This window comes from Coenobita brevimanus, chromosome 94, assembly GCF_032717465.1.
Source record: "Coenobita brevimanus isolate Jiangsu-jjx chromosome 94, ASM3271746v2, whole genome shotgun sequence".
Lineage (NCBI taxonomy): Eukaryota > Metazoa > Arthropoda > Malacostraca > Decapoda > Coenobitidae > Coenobita > Coenobita brevimanus.
This window is the reverse complement of record NC_137047.1, coordinates 27,812,305-27,831,101: the sequence shown is the minus strand read 5'-3', so window position 1 is coordinate 27,831,101 and position 18,797 is coordinate 27,812,305. Positions and strand designations below refer to the sequence as shown.

At 41.9% G+C, this 18,797-nt stretch overlaps 1 protein-coding gene across 1 annotated transcript in view; it reads right to left on the bottom strand.

Moving 5' to 3' along the window:
• SH3PX1 (sorting nexin 33-like protein SH3PX1) overlaps positions 1-18,797 on the bottom strand; it is a 323,543-nt gene that overhangs the window by 111,988 nt on the left and 192,758 nt on the right. Inside the window, exons 8-9 of the mRNA XM_080282787.1 lie at positions 15,545-15,782; positions 2,429-2,610 (exon numbers count right to left, since the gene is read on the bottom strand). Of these exons, the coding sequence (XP_080138913.1) occupies positions 2,429-2,610; positions 15,545-15,782 (420 nt within the window). The remainder of the gene's footprint in view (positions 1-2,428; positions 2,611-15,544; positions 15,783-18,797) is intronic.

Genomic DNA, 18,797 nt, shown 5'->3' with positions numbered 1-18,797 from the left:
CCTTGCATTAAAAAAAAAAAAAAAAAAAAAAAAAAGTTATTTCCCTGGATGCAACCTGTGTAATTTGATAACGAACAGTTGGATTTTGGTTGAACACTATCTGTTGAATGGTAACAAGTGGTTGGACTTTGTGCCTGGTTAGGTTTGGTTACTTTGTGCCAACACCTTAATCATTAACCCTTTAAACGCGGCCGTGAACAGTCGACCCCCCCCCCCCCCGAGTGGTGGGGTTGTATCGCGGTCTGAGTACCTGTAGGAAAATATTAGCCAAAAATCAGAGATTAACCCTAGAACATTATACTTGGTATGACAGATAATACTTACATTCAGCTTTCTCCAGAGACAGGTGTTGAGCCTTCGTGGACTACCCAAGGATTTGTGGAGACTTGCAAAGTTGGGTAACCAAATCTTCACTTTCACACCTCCACCAACCCAGTTTCCCCTCTACCACAGCCTCATTCTGTCACAGTAAACTTTATACTACAACATAAAGGTAGTTTGGAATCCGTATTTGTACAATAAGCACTGAAAATAAGGCTAAAATCAACGGAGCATACGGCCGACATGCACCGCGGCGGCGGTCTTCCCGTCACTCAACAAACATTTCCATTTTCACAGCTAAAAACATGTATACTAAATTATTTTCAATCATATTACTTCCCAAAAGATCACCGCAGCGCGCTTTTTATTCTGCCTTACGCCCGTCACTTTATTCTCGTTCCTGTCGGCCACTTGCACTGACTCGGAAGAGCTAGAACTCACCATAATGTCACTTTGAAAGCCTGCGGTAAACTGACGCTAAACAGGGGCAAACCGTGCGAAAAAAAGCTAGTGTTACAACTGGGGAAACAAGCGTTACCTATTAGCATAAACTGCTTGTGAGAGGAGAGTGCAGATTTACAGTTCTGAGCAGTCAGAGCACTGCCATGTATCACAGCCAGGCTGGCCGGGCCATGGTGGGGGGGAGAGGGGGGGAAAAACGCGATACTTGGCAACAACGGAGGTCAGTAGTACAAAGGTAAAGTATGCTAATTGTAGCTAAAGGGTGGTGGTACTGATAGACAATACCAGCTGGAGCCTGCTTGCCCGCGGTTATTTAAAATTTACTAGAATCGCAAACGCGACGCTCCGCCGTTATGTCCTTTTCGCCAAGCGTCGCAAACGCGACGATCCACGTTTAAAGGGTTAAATGGTTATTTGTATATAATGTTAATGGTACTGTAGGCTATTTATTACATGGTATTCTCATAAGTTAACATTATGTGGTAGGTGGGGGTGCTCACCATCCACTCACTCAATGTAGTGCTACTCTCGGGTGTCTGCCCTGTCCTCTCCTCCATCCTTCTTTCCTTCCATCTTCTTCTGTCTTTCTTTCCTTCATTCTTTCCTTGTCTTTCTGCCTGCGGGTGACTTTACATTCCCTCTTCTGTCTTTCATTCCTTCATTCTTTCCTCTTCCTTCTGCCCATGGATGACTCTACACTGAGTGACAAGCCAAATGGTTTCTTGTACACCAGAAAACCATTTACTACGCTGGGTGGTAACCATATAACCAAATTTTGGCGCCTGGAGGTTTAGTGGGTAATTATTGTGCTCCAATCGGATTGAGCTGTTGAAGGTTTATATCCAAGGGATGGTTGGGGTTTATTGCTCATGTAATTCCGCTCAGGGATGAGTGAGGCTGGTCACTCTCATCTTAAATGTTGAGACCAACTGCCTAGCCCCGGGCTCCTACGCTCCTCATGGGGCAACGAAGGATTGGATGATGGATGGATGATTCTACACTCCAAAATCTCATTTTCCTGAGTGTACACCCTACTAAATCTAAGCACAATGAATTTAAGAGTATGTTCTGTGCCAGTTCCATCCATTCATCCATCATCCAATCCTACATTGCCCCATGAGAAGTTTAGGAGACAGGGGCTAGGCAAGTTGGTCCTGACATTTAAGATGAGAGTGACCAATCTCACTCATCCCTGAGTGGCATTATGGTACGTGAACAATAAACCCCAACCACCTCTTGGATATAAACCTTCACTGGCTCAATCCGATTGGAGTGCCTTAATTACACACTAAACCACCAGGTGCCATAATTTGGTTATATGGTTACCACCCAGCATAGTACATGATTTCCTGCTGTACAGGAAACCATTTGGCTTGTCACTCAGTGTAGAGTCACCCACAGGCAGAAGGAAGAGACAAGAATGAAGAAAAGAAAAACAGAAGAGGATGGAAGGAAAGAAGGATGGAGGAAAGGAAAGGGCAGACACCTGAGAGCAGCACTACATCAAGTGAGTGGATGGTGTTTCATGATTTTTTTTTTTTTTTTTTTTTTTTTTTAAATATCCCTGACATATGACAAGACTGTCTTCAATACACATATCAAGCTGAAGGCAAAATATGAAAATAATCCTCATTACATAACTCACAATTAGAAGGATCTGTATCAAAGGCTCTGCTGAGCTTTGAGAAGGAGTGAGAGACCTTGTTGTACTCCCGTTTGAAGGCCGTTTGGTGCTTTTTGGTCTGGTCAATACAGGTGTTTTGCAGCAGCTTTACAGCATCATCCAGGGTGGTGAAAAATCGATTGTAACCCTCCAGTTTGGCCTCACTGAAGGACAAAAGATATAGAGTAAGTCTAAGGGTTGTATTCTAAGTGGCTTAGGTGATTCTGCAACATCTCTTTCTTAGCAATTTATTCTAGATGCAACACTTTAATATCATCTTGTATGTTACTGATACAAAGTATGTCTATACAAAATCCATTCATCCATCATCCAATCCATTTTTGCACCACATGAGTGTAGGGATCTGGGGCTGGGCTACTCAGTCCTCACATTCAAGGCAAAGGTGACCAACCTCATTCATCCTTGAGAGTCATTATATAAGCAACAGACCCCAACAACCCCTCAGATGGAAGTCTTAACCCAACAGACCATTAGGTATCATATGCCTATACGGATACCACCCAGCTTAGTACATGGCTTCCTGAGTTCCAGGAAACCATCTGGAATGTTACAGAAGGTAGTGCTACACTGAGTGGGTGGATGATAGGTGGGCCCAACCTACCAAACAATAAAGATAATATACAAAAGATTATTAAGGAACAATACTGTATCTAACACAAACTAATATAGGGGAGGTGCTATGAAGCCTCCTATGCCATCTGTTGTACAATATGATCCCAAAGCCAAATAACATGCCACAAGTCTCATTTTGTTTTGTTTATAAAGGCTCCAACATGCTCAGATGTGTCAGCCTTTGTCACCTAATGGCAGCTCTCCATGCTGCTTGATCTGGCAGCCTCCCTATTCAGTCCCTTACTCCTGAGGTCACTCTTCATGACCTCATCTCAGGTCTTTTTCGGTCTGCATCTTGCAACCCTACCCCCAATGTTAATACTTCTCACTTTCTGCACTCAGTTGTCATCCCCTATACTCTCCACATCCCAAACCATCTCAATCTACCTCTCCCCATCACAACACCAATACACTCCAGTCCCATCCTTCCTTTTAACTCTTTCATTGTAAATCTATACCCCCCCAGGCCTTACATTCAAGGACACACTGCACATCTGCCTAATTATTGTCGTTTCTGTACATTTGAGCCTGCAAATATCCTCTACCTTTACCGTCCAGGTCTCATTATCATACGGCATTACACTTCTAATACATGCTGCATACTAAGATTCCTTAGCATGAAGGAAGAGCCCTCTCAATGTCAGGAGGGGCAACAGCTCCCTGACCTTCTTCCAACCACTCTTCACTCTAGCCACAGAGCTAGCTCCAGCTCCACCTCCAGCACATAACATGTCTCTCACACACATACACACACACACACACACACATACACACACACACACACACACACACACACACACATACACACACATACAAGGCACCGAGTGGAGCAGCTGCACTTCGCCATCACTCCATACCTGGCCAGTGGCATTACCTAAATTAGTAGACTACGTGTGTGTGGATGAGCGAATGAGAAGACAAGTGTTGGATGCAAGAATGTGGAGAGGGTGGGGGAATGGAGTCTCGGACCATCACTTAGTGATGCCCAAGGTAAAGCTGCAAAGAAAATGGTTGAGGAGACGAAGGGGAAGACAGGAGGAAACAGCTCCTGTGAGAAGAGTGGAGAATTTGCAAGACAGTGAGAAATGGCAGAGTATAAGAGCATAGTGGAAGAAAGATTGGGAAGGTATGAGCTAGAGCAGATGGAAGGTGTGGAAGACGTATGTGAGATATTTATGGAAGAGATAGGCACAGAATGCGAGGTGGTTTGTGGAGTGAGGAGAGGCAAGGGTGTGCAAGGGACAGCATGGTGGAATGATGAGGTGAAACGAGCTGTGGAACAAAAGAAGAAGGCATATAGTGAATGGTTAGCGAGTAGAGGTAGGGGAGAAAATGAGAGAGAGAGAAGAGAGAGGTATATGTGAGCAGGAGAAGGGAGGTTAAGAGACTGGTGAAGGAGAGTAACAAGAAAGTGGATGAAGAGTTTGGGAGGAATCTGAGTGTGAAATGGAGGGAAAGTAAGAAATTGTTTTCGAAGGAGGTAAAGAAAGTAAGGCAGTGTGAAACGGGAAATAGTAGGGGAGTGAAAGATAGGAATAATAAATTGTTGGTGGAGAAGAGAGAGAAATTGGGGAGATGGAAGGGGCACTTTGAGGATTTGTTAAATGTAGAGAGTGACAGCAGCACGAGTATAAGTGGTTGGGGAATGGCTGAGAGAAGAAGAGATGAGAGGAGGGAGGAAGAGAACAGTAGGACAGAAGTAGTGGAAGCAGTGAAGAAGATCAAGTTGGGAAAGGCCCCAGGAATTGATGGAGTGTGTGGTGAAATGCTGAGGTATGGGGGTGAGATTGTTGTGGAGTGGATATGGAAGTTGTGTAGATTGGCTTGGGAAGAAGGAAGGGTTCCAGAGGACTGGAAATCAGGTATAATTGTTCCTTTATACAAAGGAAAAGGGGGGAGAAAAGTATGTGGTAACCATAGGGGTATTTGCCCTCTTAGTGTGACTGGTAAAATACATGGTAGATTACTCATTGATGGGGTTAGGCATATGACATAGGAGCTAGTTGGAGAAGAACAAGGGGGATTTAGGAAGGGAAAAGGGTGTGTAGATCAGATATTTGTTATAAGATGTTTAGTGGAGAAGTATCTAAAGAAGGGAAAGAAAGTGTATGCTGCCTTCATGGTCTTGGAGAAAGCTTATGACAGAATAGAGAGGCAAGGTATGTGGAAGGTATTAAGAATATATGAAGTGGAGGGGAAATTGCTGAATGCTGTGAAGGGTATGTACGAAGGAGCTAGGGCTACGGTGCGAGTGGATGGTGAGCTGAGCGAGTTCTTCGATCCCAATGTGGGACTGAAACAGGGTTGTGTGATGTCTCCATGGCTGCTTAATATATACATGGATGGGGTTGTAAAGGAGGTGCAAGGTAGGGCTGTGGATGTGGGGGTGGCTCTAATGAATGAGGGTGAGATTTGGAAGATTCTGGTGTTGCTGTTTGCTGATGATACAGTATTGTTTAGTGAAGATGAATGAGAGTTGGAAGGTTTGGTGAATGAATTTGGGACAGTGCATAGGAGGAGGAATCTGAAAGTTAATGTAAACAAAAGTAAAGTTATGGTGTTTGAGAGGAATGAAGTAACAGAATGTACAGTGAGGTTGGATGGTGAGGATATGGAGAATGTGAGTGCATTCAAGTACTTGGGTAGTGTGATGAGTAAGGATGGAACTTTGGGGGATGAAGTGTGTGAAAGGGTACAGCAGGGAAGGAAGGTTGTTGGTTCACTGAAAGCAGTGATGAGAAATAGGGAAGTGAGTATGGAAGTTAAGAAGTCACGGCATGATAGTATTGTGATCCCTACCCTGACGTATGGAGGCCATGCAAGAGGGGAACAAGTAAGAGTGAGAGCAGTGGAAATAAGTTACTTGAGAAGAGCATGTGGAGTGACATGGAGGGACAGGCTGACGAATGAAGAAGTGAAGGAACGTTGTGGGGTGGATGTGGATGTGGTTGAGAAGATTAGGAGAAATTCACTGAGGTGGTTTGGACATTTGGAAAGAATGGAGAATGAAAGACTGACTAAGAGGATGTATGTAGGTGAGGTGGAGGGAGGATGAGGGATGGGTAGACCGAGGATGAGGTGGAGGGATGGAGTTGAGAGGTATTTGAGAGAGGGGGGAGTGAGTTGGTGGGAGGGTAGTCAAATGGTGGGTGACAGAGAGACTTGGAGGCGTTTTGTCTGCGGCCACCCTTTGCGGGATTAGGGCGTCGGGCTATAGATAGATAGATAGATAGTATCTTTATATGAGTCAAGGTCTGTACCAGGTTAGACTAAATGGTGTTCTAATATAAAAAGAAGATTTAAGTAAGATTGTTGTTCAAACAGTAAAGAAAACAAAGTAGTGCAAGAATGCACAAAATCAGCTGATTAGTTGTTTTGTCCAAGACTCTGCACCAGTGAATGTAAGTAGTATCTGTGCTCTTGTTACTGCATGATGGCCACCTACTTTAGTAAAGCAAATTTTGAAAAGAAAAGAGATAAAGGTAGAAAGTAGGATGATGATTTCTACCAAGAACTGGTTGAAATGGAGACTCACAATAAACTGGTGGAACGAGTAAACAGACTAGAGATGGCTTTTCAGAATATGACTGATGAAATTAAGAAACATATGCACTTGCAAAAGGAAGAAATAGAAAAATTTGGAAAGGAAGTCAACAAGAAAGACACAACAAGAGATGAGCTGACAGTAGAAGTGGGTTCACTTAGGAGGAAAATCAGTGAAATGACAAGTACAGTAGTCAACCAAGAGAGTACAGTATTATGGAAGAGTTCAAAAATGATACAGAGACAATTAGGCAAGTAAGCAATCTGATAGATCAAAGCAGTGACACTGAGGAGAAGATAACACAGGTGAATGAAGCTGTGCAAAGCTACAAAAATGATATGGAAACCAATTATGCTGAAATGGTGAAAACCACTTATGCTGAAATGGTGAAAGTAAAGAAAGACTTAGAAACAAGGGTGGAAGAAAAAAGCATTAAAAAGGAAGTGAAAAGAATAATCCAAAACAATCTTAAATTAGTCAGAGATTCAGCACATATCAACAAAACTACAGTAATCACTAGTATAGAAGAGGAAAAAGTAAGAAACAAGATCTCGGGAGACAAAAAGGAGATCTATCTATCTATCTATCTATAGCCAGACGCCTCAATCCCGTTTGGGGTGGTCGCAAACAAATCGCCTACAAGTCGCCCTGTCCCTCACCATTTCACTGCCCTGCTCCCAACTCACACCCCCCTCTCTCATATACCTCTCCACCCCATCCCTCCATCTCATCCCCGGCCTCCCCCTCCCTCTTCCCCCCTCCACCTCACTCACATACACTCTCTTCGTCAGTCTTTCACCCTCCATCCTCTCCACATGGCCAAACCACCTCAGTGTGTTTCTCATAACGCTTCCTATCACATCCACATCCACACCACAACGCTCCTTTATATCTTCATTCGTCAGCCTGTCTCTCCACGTGACTCCAGAGGCTCCTCTTAAATAACTCATTTCCACTGCTCTCACTCTTGACTTGTGTCCTTCCAACAATGTCCAAGCTTCACTTCCGTACGTCAGAGTTGGTATCACAATACTGTCATGTAGTAACTTTTTCACTTCCATGCTCACTTCCCTGTTTCTTATCACTGCTTTCAAAGAACCAGCAACCTTTCTTCCCTGCTGTACCCTTTCAAGCACTTCACCCTCCAAACCTCCATCCTTACTCATCACACTACCCAAGTACTTAAACATACTCACATTTTCCAATTCCTCACCATCCAACCTCGCTGTACATTCACTAACTTCACCTCTCTCAAAGACCATCACTTTACTCTTCCCTACATTCACCTTTAGATTCCGTTTCTTACACACACTCCCAAACTCATCCACCAAGCCTTGCAGCTCCCCTTCCTCTTCACTCAACAACACAGTATCATCTGCAAACAACAGTACACGGAGTTTCCAAACACTATCCTCTCTCACCAGGGCCACTCCAACATCCACTACCCTACCTTGTACCTCTTTTATTACCCCATCCACGTACAGATTGAACAACCATGGAGACATGACACATCCCTGTTTCAACCCAACTTTCAAAGAGAAAAATTCACTTAGTTCACCATCCACACGCACTGCAGCCTTCGCACCATCGTACATACTCTTCACAGCATTCAACAACTTCCCATCTACTCCATGTATTCTTAACATTTTCCACAATCCTTGTCTATCCACCCTGTCATATGCTTTCTCCAAATCCATGAAAGCTGCATACAACTTCTTTCCCTTCTCTAGAAACTTTTCCACTAAAGATCTAAGAATGAATATCTGATCTACACAACCTCTTCCCTTCCTAAAGCCTCCCTTTTCTTCTCCAACTTATTCATCTGTTCTTTCTCTAACTCTGTCTATAAGTATCCTACCATACACTTTTCCTATTATACTAAGAAGACAAATGCCCCTATGATTACCACACACTTCTTTTTCCCCTTTTCCTTTGTACAAGGGAATAATTATACCTGACTTCCAATCCTCCGGGACTCTACCTTCCTCCCAGGCCAATCTGCACATCTTCCACATCCATTCTACTACTATCTCTCCCCCATGCTTCAGCATTTCACCACACACTCCATCAATTCCTGGGGCTTTCCCCGATTTAACTTTCTTCATTGCTTCCACAACTTCTATCCTACTGATTTCTGCCTGTCTTCTCACCTCCCTCCTTCTCCCAGCCATTCCCCAGCCACTTATACTCGCATTACTTCCATCCTCTATGTTCAACAATTCCTTAAAGTGTTCTCTCCATCTGTTCACTTTTTCTCCCTTCTCCACTAGTAATCTACCATTTTTATCTTTCACTCCCCTGCTTACTTCACTTCCACCCTGTCTTACTCTTTTCACTTCTCTCCAGAACATTTTCTTACAGTCCCTCCACTTTACACTCAAATTCCTTCCAAATTCCTCATCCACTCTCTTCTTACTCTCTCTTACTAATCTTTTCACCTCTCTCTTTCTTTCCACATATAACTCTCTCTTCCGCCTCTCAACTTCTTCCACGCCCCTATTTCTCATCCATTCATTGTATGCTTTCTTCTTTTGTGCCACAGCCTGTTTCACCTCTTCAGTGCACCACGCTGTTCCTTGCACCCCCCTCCGTCTTCTCTTCCTTCCACACACCACATCACATGCTGCACATATTTCTTCTGTAAATATCTTACACACACCTTCCACGTCTCCCATCTGCTCCAATTCATATTTGCCCAATCGTTCCTCCCCTTCTCTCTTACACTCTGCCTTTTTCTCATCCTCTTGTAACCTCTCCACTCTCCTTGCAACTACTCCTTCCTCTCATCTTCAATATGCTCATTACAAATGTAATGAGCATATTGAAGGAAGTATCAGAGGAAATCTGTAGTAAAGACATAGAGGAACACAAAAGGTTCAGGAAATATGAGAGAAACAATTCAAGGCCCCTAATGGTAACCTTCCTGAGTGTAAACACAGTGGAGGACATACTAAAAAATGCAAAGAATCTTATGGAAAATGAGGAGTTCAAAAATGTATGGATAAAAAGATGCCTAACACAAGACGAACTGGAGTTACTGAAAGAGAAGAGGGAAGAAGCAAAAACAAAAAATGAGGGAAGATCAGGGGAGGAGAAGAATAAATTGTTTTACAAAGTAATTGGATTGCAGGTATGAAATTGGTACATAAACAGGAGGGAATAAAAAGGAGGAAGGTAGCAGAACCAAGTCAAGATAAGTACATAAATGAGATCATTAAGTTGATGTATTCAAATGTGGATGGAATGGTATCTAAATTATTTGATATGAATGATTATATCAGAGAATATGAACCACATATAATATGCCTACCTGAAACGAAATTAACACCAAGGATATCAAATGACATCCTAAACTTAGAGGAATACAATATATGGAGAAGAGATAGGGAGTTAAATAAAGGAGGAGGAATTATAATATTAACAAAGAAAATTCTAAAAGTCAAATATACCCTCACAAGTAGAACTGATTGCAGTAGAGATCAATTCATTTGAAGGGAAAGTAATTGTAGCCAATTTGTACATGTCACCCAAATCAAACACATGGGAAGGAGGCGAATATGACGATCTGGCAGAGAGTACAATTCAGAGTTTAAGAGCATTACTACAAAGAATGGAAGAAAAATCGAAAGAATTATACTAACTGGAGATTTTAATACAAATATAAATTAGAATACTCTAGATATAATAAGCCAAGAAAGCTGTTGCGACCAAAAGCTCCTGGATCTCGTGCAGGAGTTTTTCCTAACGCAACATGTAAGGGAAAGCACCAGAAAAAGAGGACTTGATGTACCCTCAATGCTAGATCTTATATTTATTACTAGGCAAGAAAACGATATTGACAATTTAATATATCACCCTCCATTTGGCAAAAGTGACCATGCAGTACTAAATTGCAACTTCAGTATTGCATATGACATAATTAACAGCAATGAAAGTTACAAAATGAGCCTAAATTATAAAAAGGGAAACTATCATGACCTAAAAAAGTACTTCTTACAAACTGAACAAAACAAAAAATGAGGGAAGATCAGAGGATGAGAAGAATAAATTGTTTTACAAAGTAATTGGATTGCAGGTATGAAAGTGGTACATAAACAGGAGGGAATAAAAAGGGGGCAGGTAGTAGAACCAAGTCATGACAAGTATATAAATGAGATCATTAAGCTGATGTACTCAAATGTGGATGGAATGGTATCTAAATTACTAGATATGAATGATCATATCAGAGAAATTGAACCACATATAATATGTCTACCTGAAACGAAATTAACACCAAGGATATCAAATGACATCCTAAACTTAGAGGAACACAATATACGGAGAAGAGATAGGAACTTAAATAATGGAGGAGGAATTATAATATTAACAAAGAAAATTCTAAAAGTCAAAGAAATAGAACTAGATATACCCTCACAAGTAGAATTGATTGCAGTTGAGATCAATACATCTGAAGGGAAAGTAATTGTAGCCAATTTGTACATGTCACCCAAATCAAACACATGGGAAGGAGGCGAATATGATGATCTGGCAGAGAGTACAATTCAGAGTTTAAGAGCATTACAACACAGAATGGAAGAGAAATCGGAAAGAATTATACTAACTGGAGATTTTAATACAAATATAAATTGGAATACTCTAGATATAATAAGCCAAGAAAGCTGTTGCGACCAAAAGCTCCTGGATCTCGTGCAGGAGTTTTTCCTAATGCAACATGTAAGGGAAAGCACCAGAAAAAGAGGACTCGATGTTCCCTCAATGCTAGATCTTATATTTACTAGGCAAGAAAACGATATTGGCAATCTAATATATCACCCTCCATTCGGCAAAAGCGACCATGCAGTACTAAATTGCAACTTCAGGATTGCATATGACATAATTACAGCAATGAAAGTTACAAAAAGAGCTTAAATTATAAAAAGGGAAACTATCATGACTTAAAAAAGTACTTCTTAGAAACTGATTGGGAAAAGGAGCTTAGAAGACAAGATTTAAATGCTATACTGTATATAAAAAAATTTGTGAACTTTATTAAATAGGAGTCCAGAAGTACATTCCACGGAACAAAGAAGCAGAAAATAAAATAAAGATGTGGTTCAATACAGAATGTAAAAAATCAAAAGAAAAAAGAGATTTGTTGTGGAATAGATACAGAAGACACAATAACAACTATAAACAGACAAGAAACGATTATACAAGAATAAAGAGGGAAACCCAAAAACAGTTTGACGAGGATATCATACATAAAAGTAGTGATCAACCAAAGCTATTTTACAGCTATATCAGAAGCAAAACCAAAGTAAAAGATAAAATACAATCCATTACGGATGAAGGAATCACCTATACACAAGAGAAGGATATTTGTGAAGCACTAACTAAGAATTTCCAATCAGTTTTTACAGAAGAAAAATTTTGAGAGGGATTATGTGGAACATGCATGCCCCCACATACTACCAGATATAAAAATACTGTATCAGAAGAAGAAATACAGAAGGAGTTAAGTAAATTAGACAATGGAAAAGCAAATGGTCCTGATGATATTACATGTTGGGTGCTACATGAATGTGCAGAGGAGTTAAGTAAACCATTATCTTTAATTTTCAAGAAATCCTTGTGACAAAGTAAACTACCTGATATTTGGAAGAAAGCAAACATTGTTCCCTCATTCAAGAAAGGGAATAGACAAAATCCACTCAACTACCGACCAGTATCACTAACCAGAGTTGTAAGTAAGGTATTAGAAAAGCTTATAAGAAAAGCTTGGGTAATCATCAAGAACACAATATGATAAAAGAAAGACAGTTTGGTTTCAGAAAGGGAAAATCATGTGTTACTACTCTGTTGAGCTCGAGAACGTGTCGGGGGCTGGACATGCAAGGGCAGAGGACACTGGAAAACCTGCAGCGCCACAACCTTAAGTCTGCAGTGTACAACTAGGCGAGTGCATAGAAGGAAGACTCCGTGAAAACCCTTGAAAGTGGTTGGTCTTGTCTCCTTCAGGGACATGAGAGCAGACATGACTATCTGGGTTTTGATGTGGACGACTTCCATGTTCGTCTTTGTAATGAAGGCAAGGCTGTGGATGTCGATAACATGCAGGAGTGGCTAGATGACGATCGGGGCGATCCTGGCTATCAGGTCATACTGGTCTTTGAGATCGCCACTTTTGTTGCTGCTGCCCGACCAGAAGAGAGTGACGAGGATGACGAAGACAGCACGGACAACCCAGAGAAGTGCAGTACTCCAGCCATCCCCCGTCTAAGCATATTCCGGGCACATCTTGCGCAGGTTCTTGAGCACAATTGTTGACTCTATACAGGGGTTTTATCTGCCCCTGTGTGGAGTACAACTCTCATGTGTGGGGAGGCTCCCCACATACAGCTCTTCTCAATAGGGTGGAGTCAAAGGCTTTTCGTCTCATTAACTCTCCTCCTCTTACTGACTCCCTTCAACCTCTGTCTCTTCGCCGCACTGTTGCATCTTTATCTCTTTTCTATCGCTACTTTAATGGTCACTGCTCCTCTGAACTGTCTGCTTGCATTCCTCCACCTCTACGACGGGCGCGTAGCACCCGTCTGGCAGCAAACTCTCATCCCTTTTCTGTCCAACTCTCTAATGCAAGAGTTAACCGTTACTCCCAGTCTTTCATTTATGCAACAGGTCAGCTCTGGAACTGTCTCCCTCTGTCTGTATTTCCTTCTGCCTATGATCTCCAGTCTTTCAAACGTAGTGTGTCCAGGCATCTCAAAATGATCGGATCTTGAATTTGGCTCTCTATTGTATTTTGTTTTTCTCTTGGAGGGAACTGTTACTGTGGGCTCATGGCCTTTGGTTCCTTCTTCCTCGCATAAAAAAAAAAAAAAAAAAAAAAAAATGCCAAGCACCTGGAATGTGGCAGGGAGATGGTGCCTCTTTGCCTTGTGGAGGATCTGCATTCCGTGTGGAAGAGTGTCATCTGACACCTGAATCATCACTCCTATTGCCAGTCCAGGATTGACTCCTTTTTTCAGGCCTCTGACCCCCACCCCATCCACCTCTGCTTTGCCACCAAAACAGCATCAAACCACGCCTTCAGCAATGCAGCTTCAACCTAGCATGTCGTCAGCCGCTGTGTCTCCCCTGGACATGAGTCTGCGGTTGTCTTCAGAGTCACTCGAAGTGGGCAGTCCATCACCACGTCTCACAGTCGCTCCCACGGGCCAACTGACTGAGATCCTCCTTGACTCTGACTCAGACTAAGCTCTTCAGACTACACCACTAGTCCACATGGAATATACTGTGCAGTGCAACAGCTTCACCAGCCGCACTAGAACTGTCTAAGTCAAGGTGGTAGCAGGTTATTCAGCATGATGCCCTGCGAGGAATTGAGAGTGCTTACGTTGCTTTTACTCTAGCTTACTGTATTTTCCCATGATTTTATTCTATTTATCATGATTTTATTCTATGTCACCATTTTGTTTTGTGTCCACTGCATTTTTCTTGTGAAGATGATTTTCTCATTTTTTTTTCATGTCACTGCAGGGTATGGTCCTGCAGTGGTGAATGCTTGACTGTGGTTGACAGGTCTGCTTTACCATGGTAACTGCTTGGCTGTGGTTTATAGGTCTGCTTGACCAGACAGAATAGTGTTAAACAACATGAACAAGTGCTGAACGATGTACTGCAGTGGCCTTTTACACTGGCTTTCAAAGTCAGGTTATGAACGAATGGGGGCCAGGGGAGAAGTCCACTATACGGACGGAGCCACCACCTGGACATGCCTTTGGCTCTACTATGTCGGAAAATGAAAGGATTACTGTACTGTAATTTTGCAAGAAGGAAGGGGAAGTCATCATACGCAGTCAACCTGCCTGCAACATTGCTAATCTGTCAGTAACTTAAACAGCATTATGGGATCCGCACTGTGGGAATTACAGAGCATATGGGAAAAATAGCTTATCCTTAGGACCCACCCCAGAGTTAACCTCTGATGACTCTCAAAGCCTGCCCACCAAACAATGACCACACCATCACCCAAGCCACACCATCATCCCACACCATGATCTAGATCCTCATCCCACACCATCACCCAGATTACAGCACCACCCCACTCCATCACAAAGACCACACTATCATTCAGACCATACAATCAACCAATACCATAATCTAAACCCTCATCCAACACCATCACCGAAATTACACCATCATCCCATTCCACTACAAAGACCACATTATCACTCAGACCACACAATCACCCAACACCATGACCCTGGCCATCACTCAATCATCACTTGAACCATCAACCTGGGCAGTCATGTGGTGTGTGCCATGGGAGAAACATCTGTGCAGTGAAAGAAATTGTCACATTTGCACCCACAGCTGCATTATGCACTGTTGTAAAAATACAGTATATGCTCAGTGTTATGGGAGAGTACATGACAGGCTACCTGACTGAAAGGATATCATTTACATAACCCCAAACTGGTATTACCAACAATCTGAATGTTTCAAAATTTATTAAATTGTCAGTCTTCACTTGAAGCCTAAGACGTTTGGAAGCAAAATGCTACTTTACGTGAAAGAGCTTTAAGTGTTACATGCTTTTGGTTTTTGACTGAATCATCAACAGCACAAAAATCACTCATTTCTGACTTCAAAACACCTACATAATGAATCATGAGAGTGTTTAATTGATAAGCAGGTGCTAATTCATCAAAAATTAAACAATGAAACAACCCTCAAAAAGGAGTAACTTTAAATGAGGCCTAATTTTATCCTTAATAATCACTCATCCAATGTGGCAAAAGTCATTAAATGAATCTACAGGGTAAATCAATGATCTCAACAATTTGCAAACCAACTTCACAATTTTTTATATGTCATATTAGTACAAGAAAAGGTGCCTTCTTTGCAACGGATTATTTCAAATAATTCAGATCACTCACGTCTGCATCATGTCAAGAGGAGTGTCAGGTCGCTCGATGGCCAGGTAGAAATTTGCTCCAACCAGTTTGTCATTTTCAGCCTTCCGCTTGCCTGATTTCCAGAGCTTCTCATCGTTAGGACAAGTAACAAAGTGGTGGAACACCTCACACTGGGAGATGACAGGGTGGCGGCAGATGCGGTCAACCCAAGACTGTAGCATTGTCATTCGGTATTCTATAAGGTCATCTTCGAACCTCCCTGCATAAATAAGAAATTTTAATAATCATATAACACTTCTACAGGGGCAAAACAGCACAAGAGCTGCTAACAACAAAACACACAGGGATCCCTGCACTCACAAACTTAAGATATGACATCTTGGCTTCTTCATGTGTTTTACATGATGACATTTTGGGGAATGCGAAGGAATACATATATATAAACATATACATAGTGTGTATATATATACTGTATATATATATATATATATATATAGAAATCATTTACAACGCTGGGTGGTAACCATATAACCAAACCATACATGCTCCCTACGTGTCAATAAGTGGGTTGGTGGAGGGTTAGTGCCCCTCTCCGTAAAACAGGTAACTCAAAGTCAAACGGCCACCCCTTACGGGATTATGGCGTCTGGCAATAGATAGATAGATAGACAGATATATATATATATATGTATATATATATGCAGTATATATATATAAACATGAGATATATTAGTGGTAGGTGGGGGTGCTCACCATCCACTCACTCGGTGTAGTGCTGCTCTTGCATGGCTGCCCTTTCCTTTCCTTCCTTCATTCCTTCTTTCCTTATTTCTCTCCTCTTCTTTTTGCCTATGGATGACTCTACACTGAGTGACAAGCCAAATGGTTTCCTGTATACAAGGAAACCATTTACTACATCGGGAAGTAACCACATAACCAAATTATGGCGTCTGGTAGTTTACAGTGGTTACCCGAGTTTAGCGTTTGCTTTATTCTGACCGCACCACGCTGAACTCGATTATCACCGAACTCGTGACACATGTTTACATGTAAATGGCCGTGTTCCTTCTGACTCGTAGCAGTATCCACTTATATTGACCTCTTAGTCCAAGTCATTCTCTCATATAAAACTACAGTACAAGCAGTCTGCTGCACAAATCAGTATAGTATAATTTCAGCAGGGTTTATGTAACACAAAAAAAGATATTTTCATTCATGAAATGCATCATGGACACCATCCTGCTTCACTCCACCAATTCTTTCCAACTAGATTCCATTTGCCTCTTAACTTTTCTCAAATGCTACAATAAATAATTTATTGCATAACACATTAATATTTAAGCAAGGCCTGGGAACAATAAAACTCATCACTAATAAAAAAAATATATATATATTTTCTTATGGACAAAATTAGAGGTAACCATTCCGACTCGGCTCACCCAACTCATCCCCCACCTTGCCGAGTGTTTATCATTACTCAGCACCTGGTGAAGGACCCCTTAGAGCAAATTCTTTGAAATCATTACCCATATCTTCAGGGTCATCGTCAAGAAACAGTGAATCTCCCTCCTGATTGTCTTCACTGGCAGGAGCTGGATCCTGGACAGGAACTGGAGGTCTAGCTTGTACCTTGCATGCAGTGTACCGTGTGATTAATGCTTGGTGTCTCGAATTTATTCTTTTTCTGTGCAGTTCTTCATATGCTGCAGCGCCTTCTTGACAAATTCAAAACAGGCTTCATGCCGTCCAAGACTGAGATCACATTCAGTGACTGCCTGTTTGTATCTCCCGACAATTGGTCAGCTGATGAGTGGTTGGCTCACGTTGTGGTCAATCCAATCCTTGTTCATTCTCCTCTTTTTCCTCAGCTTTCTGATCTTCTTCTATCATATCTTCCACATCCTCATCAAGAACTGTCTGGCGAAACATTTCTTCTTTGTCAGCAGCCTCCACCTGATTGAAACCATCAACTCTTATTGTTCTGGTTCTTTCAACCACAGCTGAAAACGCCGCCACAGCACTCTGCCTCTCACAGTTCTCCCCTCCACCCACTCTTGCCGTGATGTCTACTCCAGGGAGAACTTTCTTCCATCCATGATGAATTGTTGCTGCATTAATGTAACACCAACATTCCACCATTAGATTGACTCCTTGTTCAATGTTGAGGCAACTGAAAAATATCTTCATTTTTTCTTCCGGGGTATCTCTGTTTGGCAACGGTGCTGCACAAGTCACCAGCTGTTCATTTGTAGCCCTGGCTAGGTGGTGCTGGCCATTTGATTCCACCTGATTATAATATGCTTCTTGCTTATTTGATGTGCCAGCTGCTGGTTCTGGCTCCACCTCATCTTCAACCTGTCGGAGAATCTGCAAATTTATATGGAAACACTTTTTTTCTTTCTTTCTGTTATCCTTGCTTTTACGGAATGTCGTACGCTGCTTATTATTACGGCAAACACTGACAGTTTTGTTAAGCTTGATAGAGCAGAAATCATGTGAATAATATAAAAACAAGTGGAGACACACACACACACACACAAAAAAGTAGTTTATTCAGGCTTAGTACAGACAATTTTAGTCACACTCTGTTTCCTCACATTAATGAATGTAATGAGTTACTTTAGTCGTAATATTTTTATCCCACAGTCAATGATGATGAAGAAAACTGTCGAAACGAAGTTGAATAAGAATAGGTGTACAAGGATTTTTTAAAAATGAAAATAACTACCATAACTTACCTCGTCGCAGTCCAGTGCTGCCTCAAGTCGGTCCGAGGCCCTACAGTAAAATTCCAGCTCGACGTTAATGATTATCTCTTGATCTAGAGGTTCATGATCTGATGTTGTGTTTGGAGGGAGAAATATAACTTCACAATTTGGATAGCGTCCCTTGAGAAAGTGTGGATGACCTGGGGCGTGTTCAAGCAGCGACAGCAACTTGAATGCTAAGTTGTTGCACTTGCAGTAGGCCTCTCCTTCAGGGATGAAAGTGTTGTCAAACCAGACCACGCATGCTGCTAAGGTCATCCATCCCTTTCTGTTAGCCGCCCAAAGTACGTTTAGTTTTTTCATGCTGGAGTTGCTTTAGGGGACAGGACACGCTGCGTTGTAGATGACGAGGGGTTTCATTTTGCAATCCCCAGCTGCATTAACAGTAAAGAGCACACTGAATTGTTGTTTATTAGGCTCATGTCCCTTGGGCTTTTTTTCTTGCCTTATTATGGTTCATTTGGGTTTTTGTTTCCAATAAAAGCAAGTTTCATCTGCATTAAGCA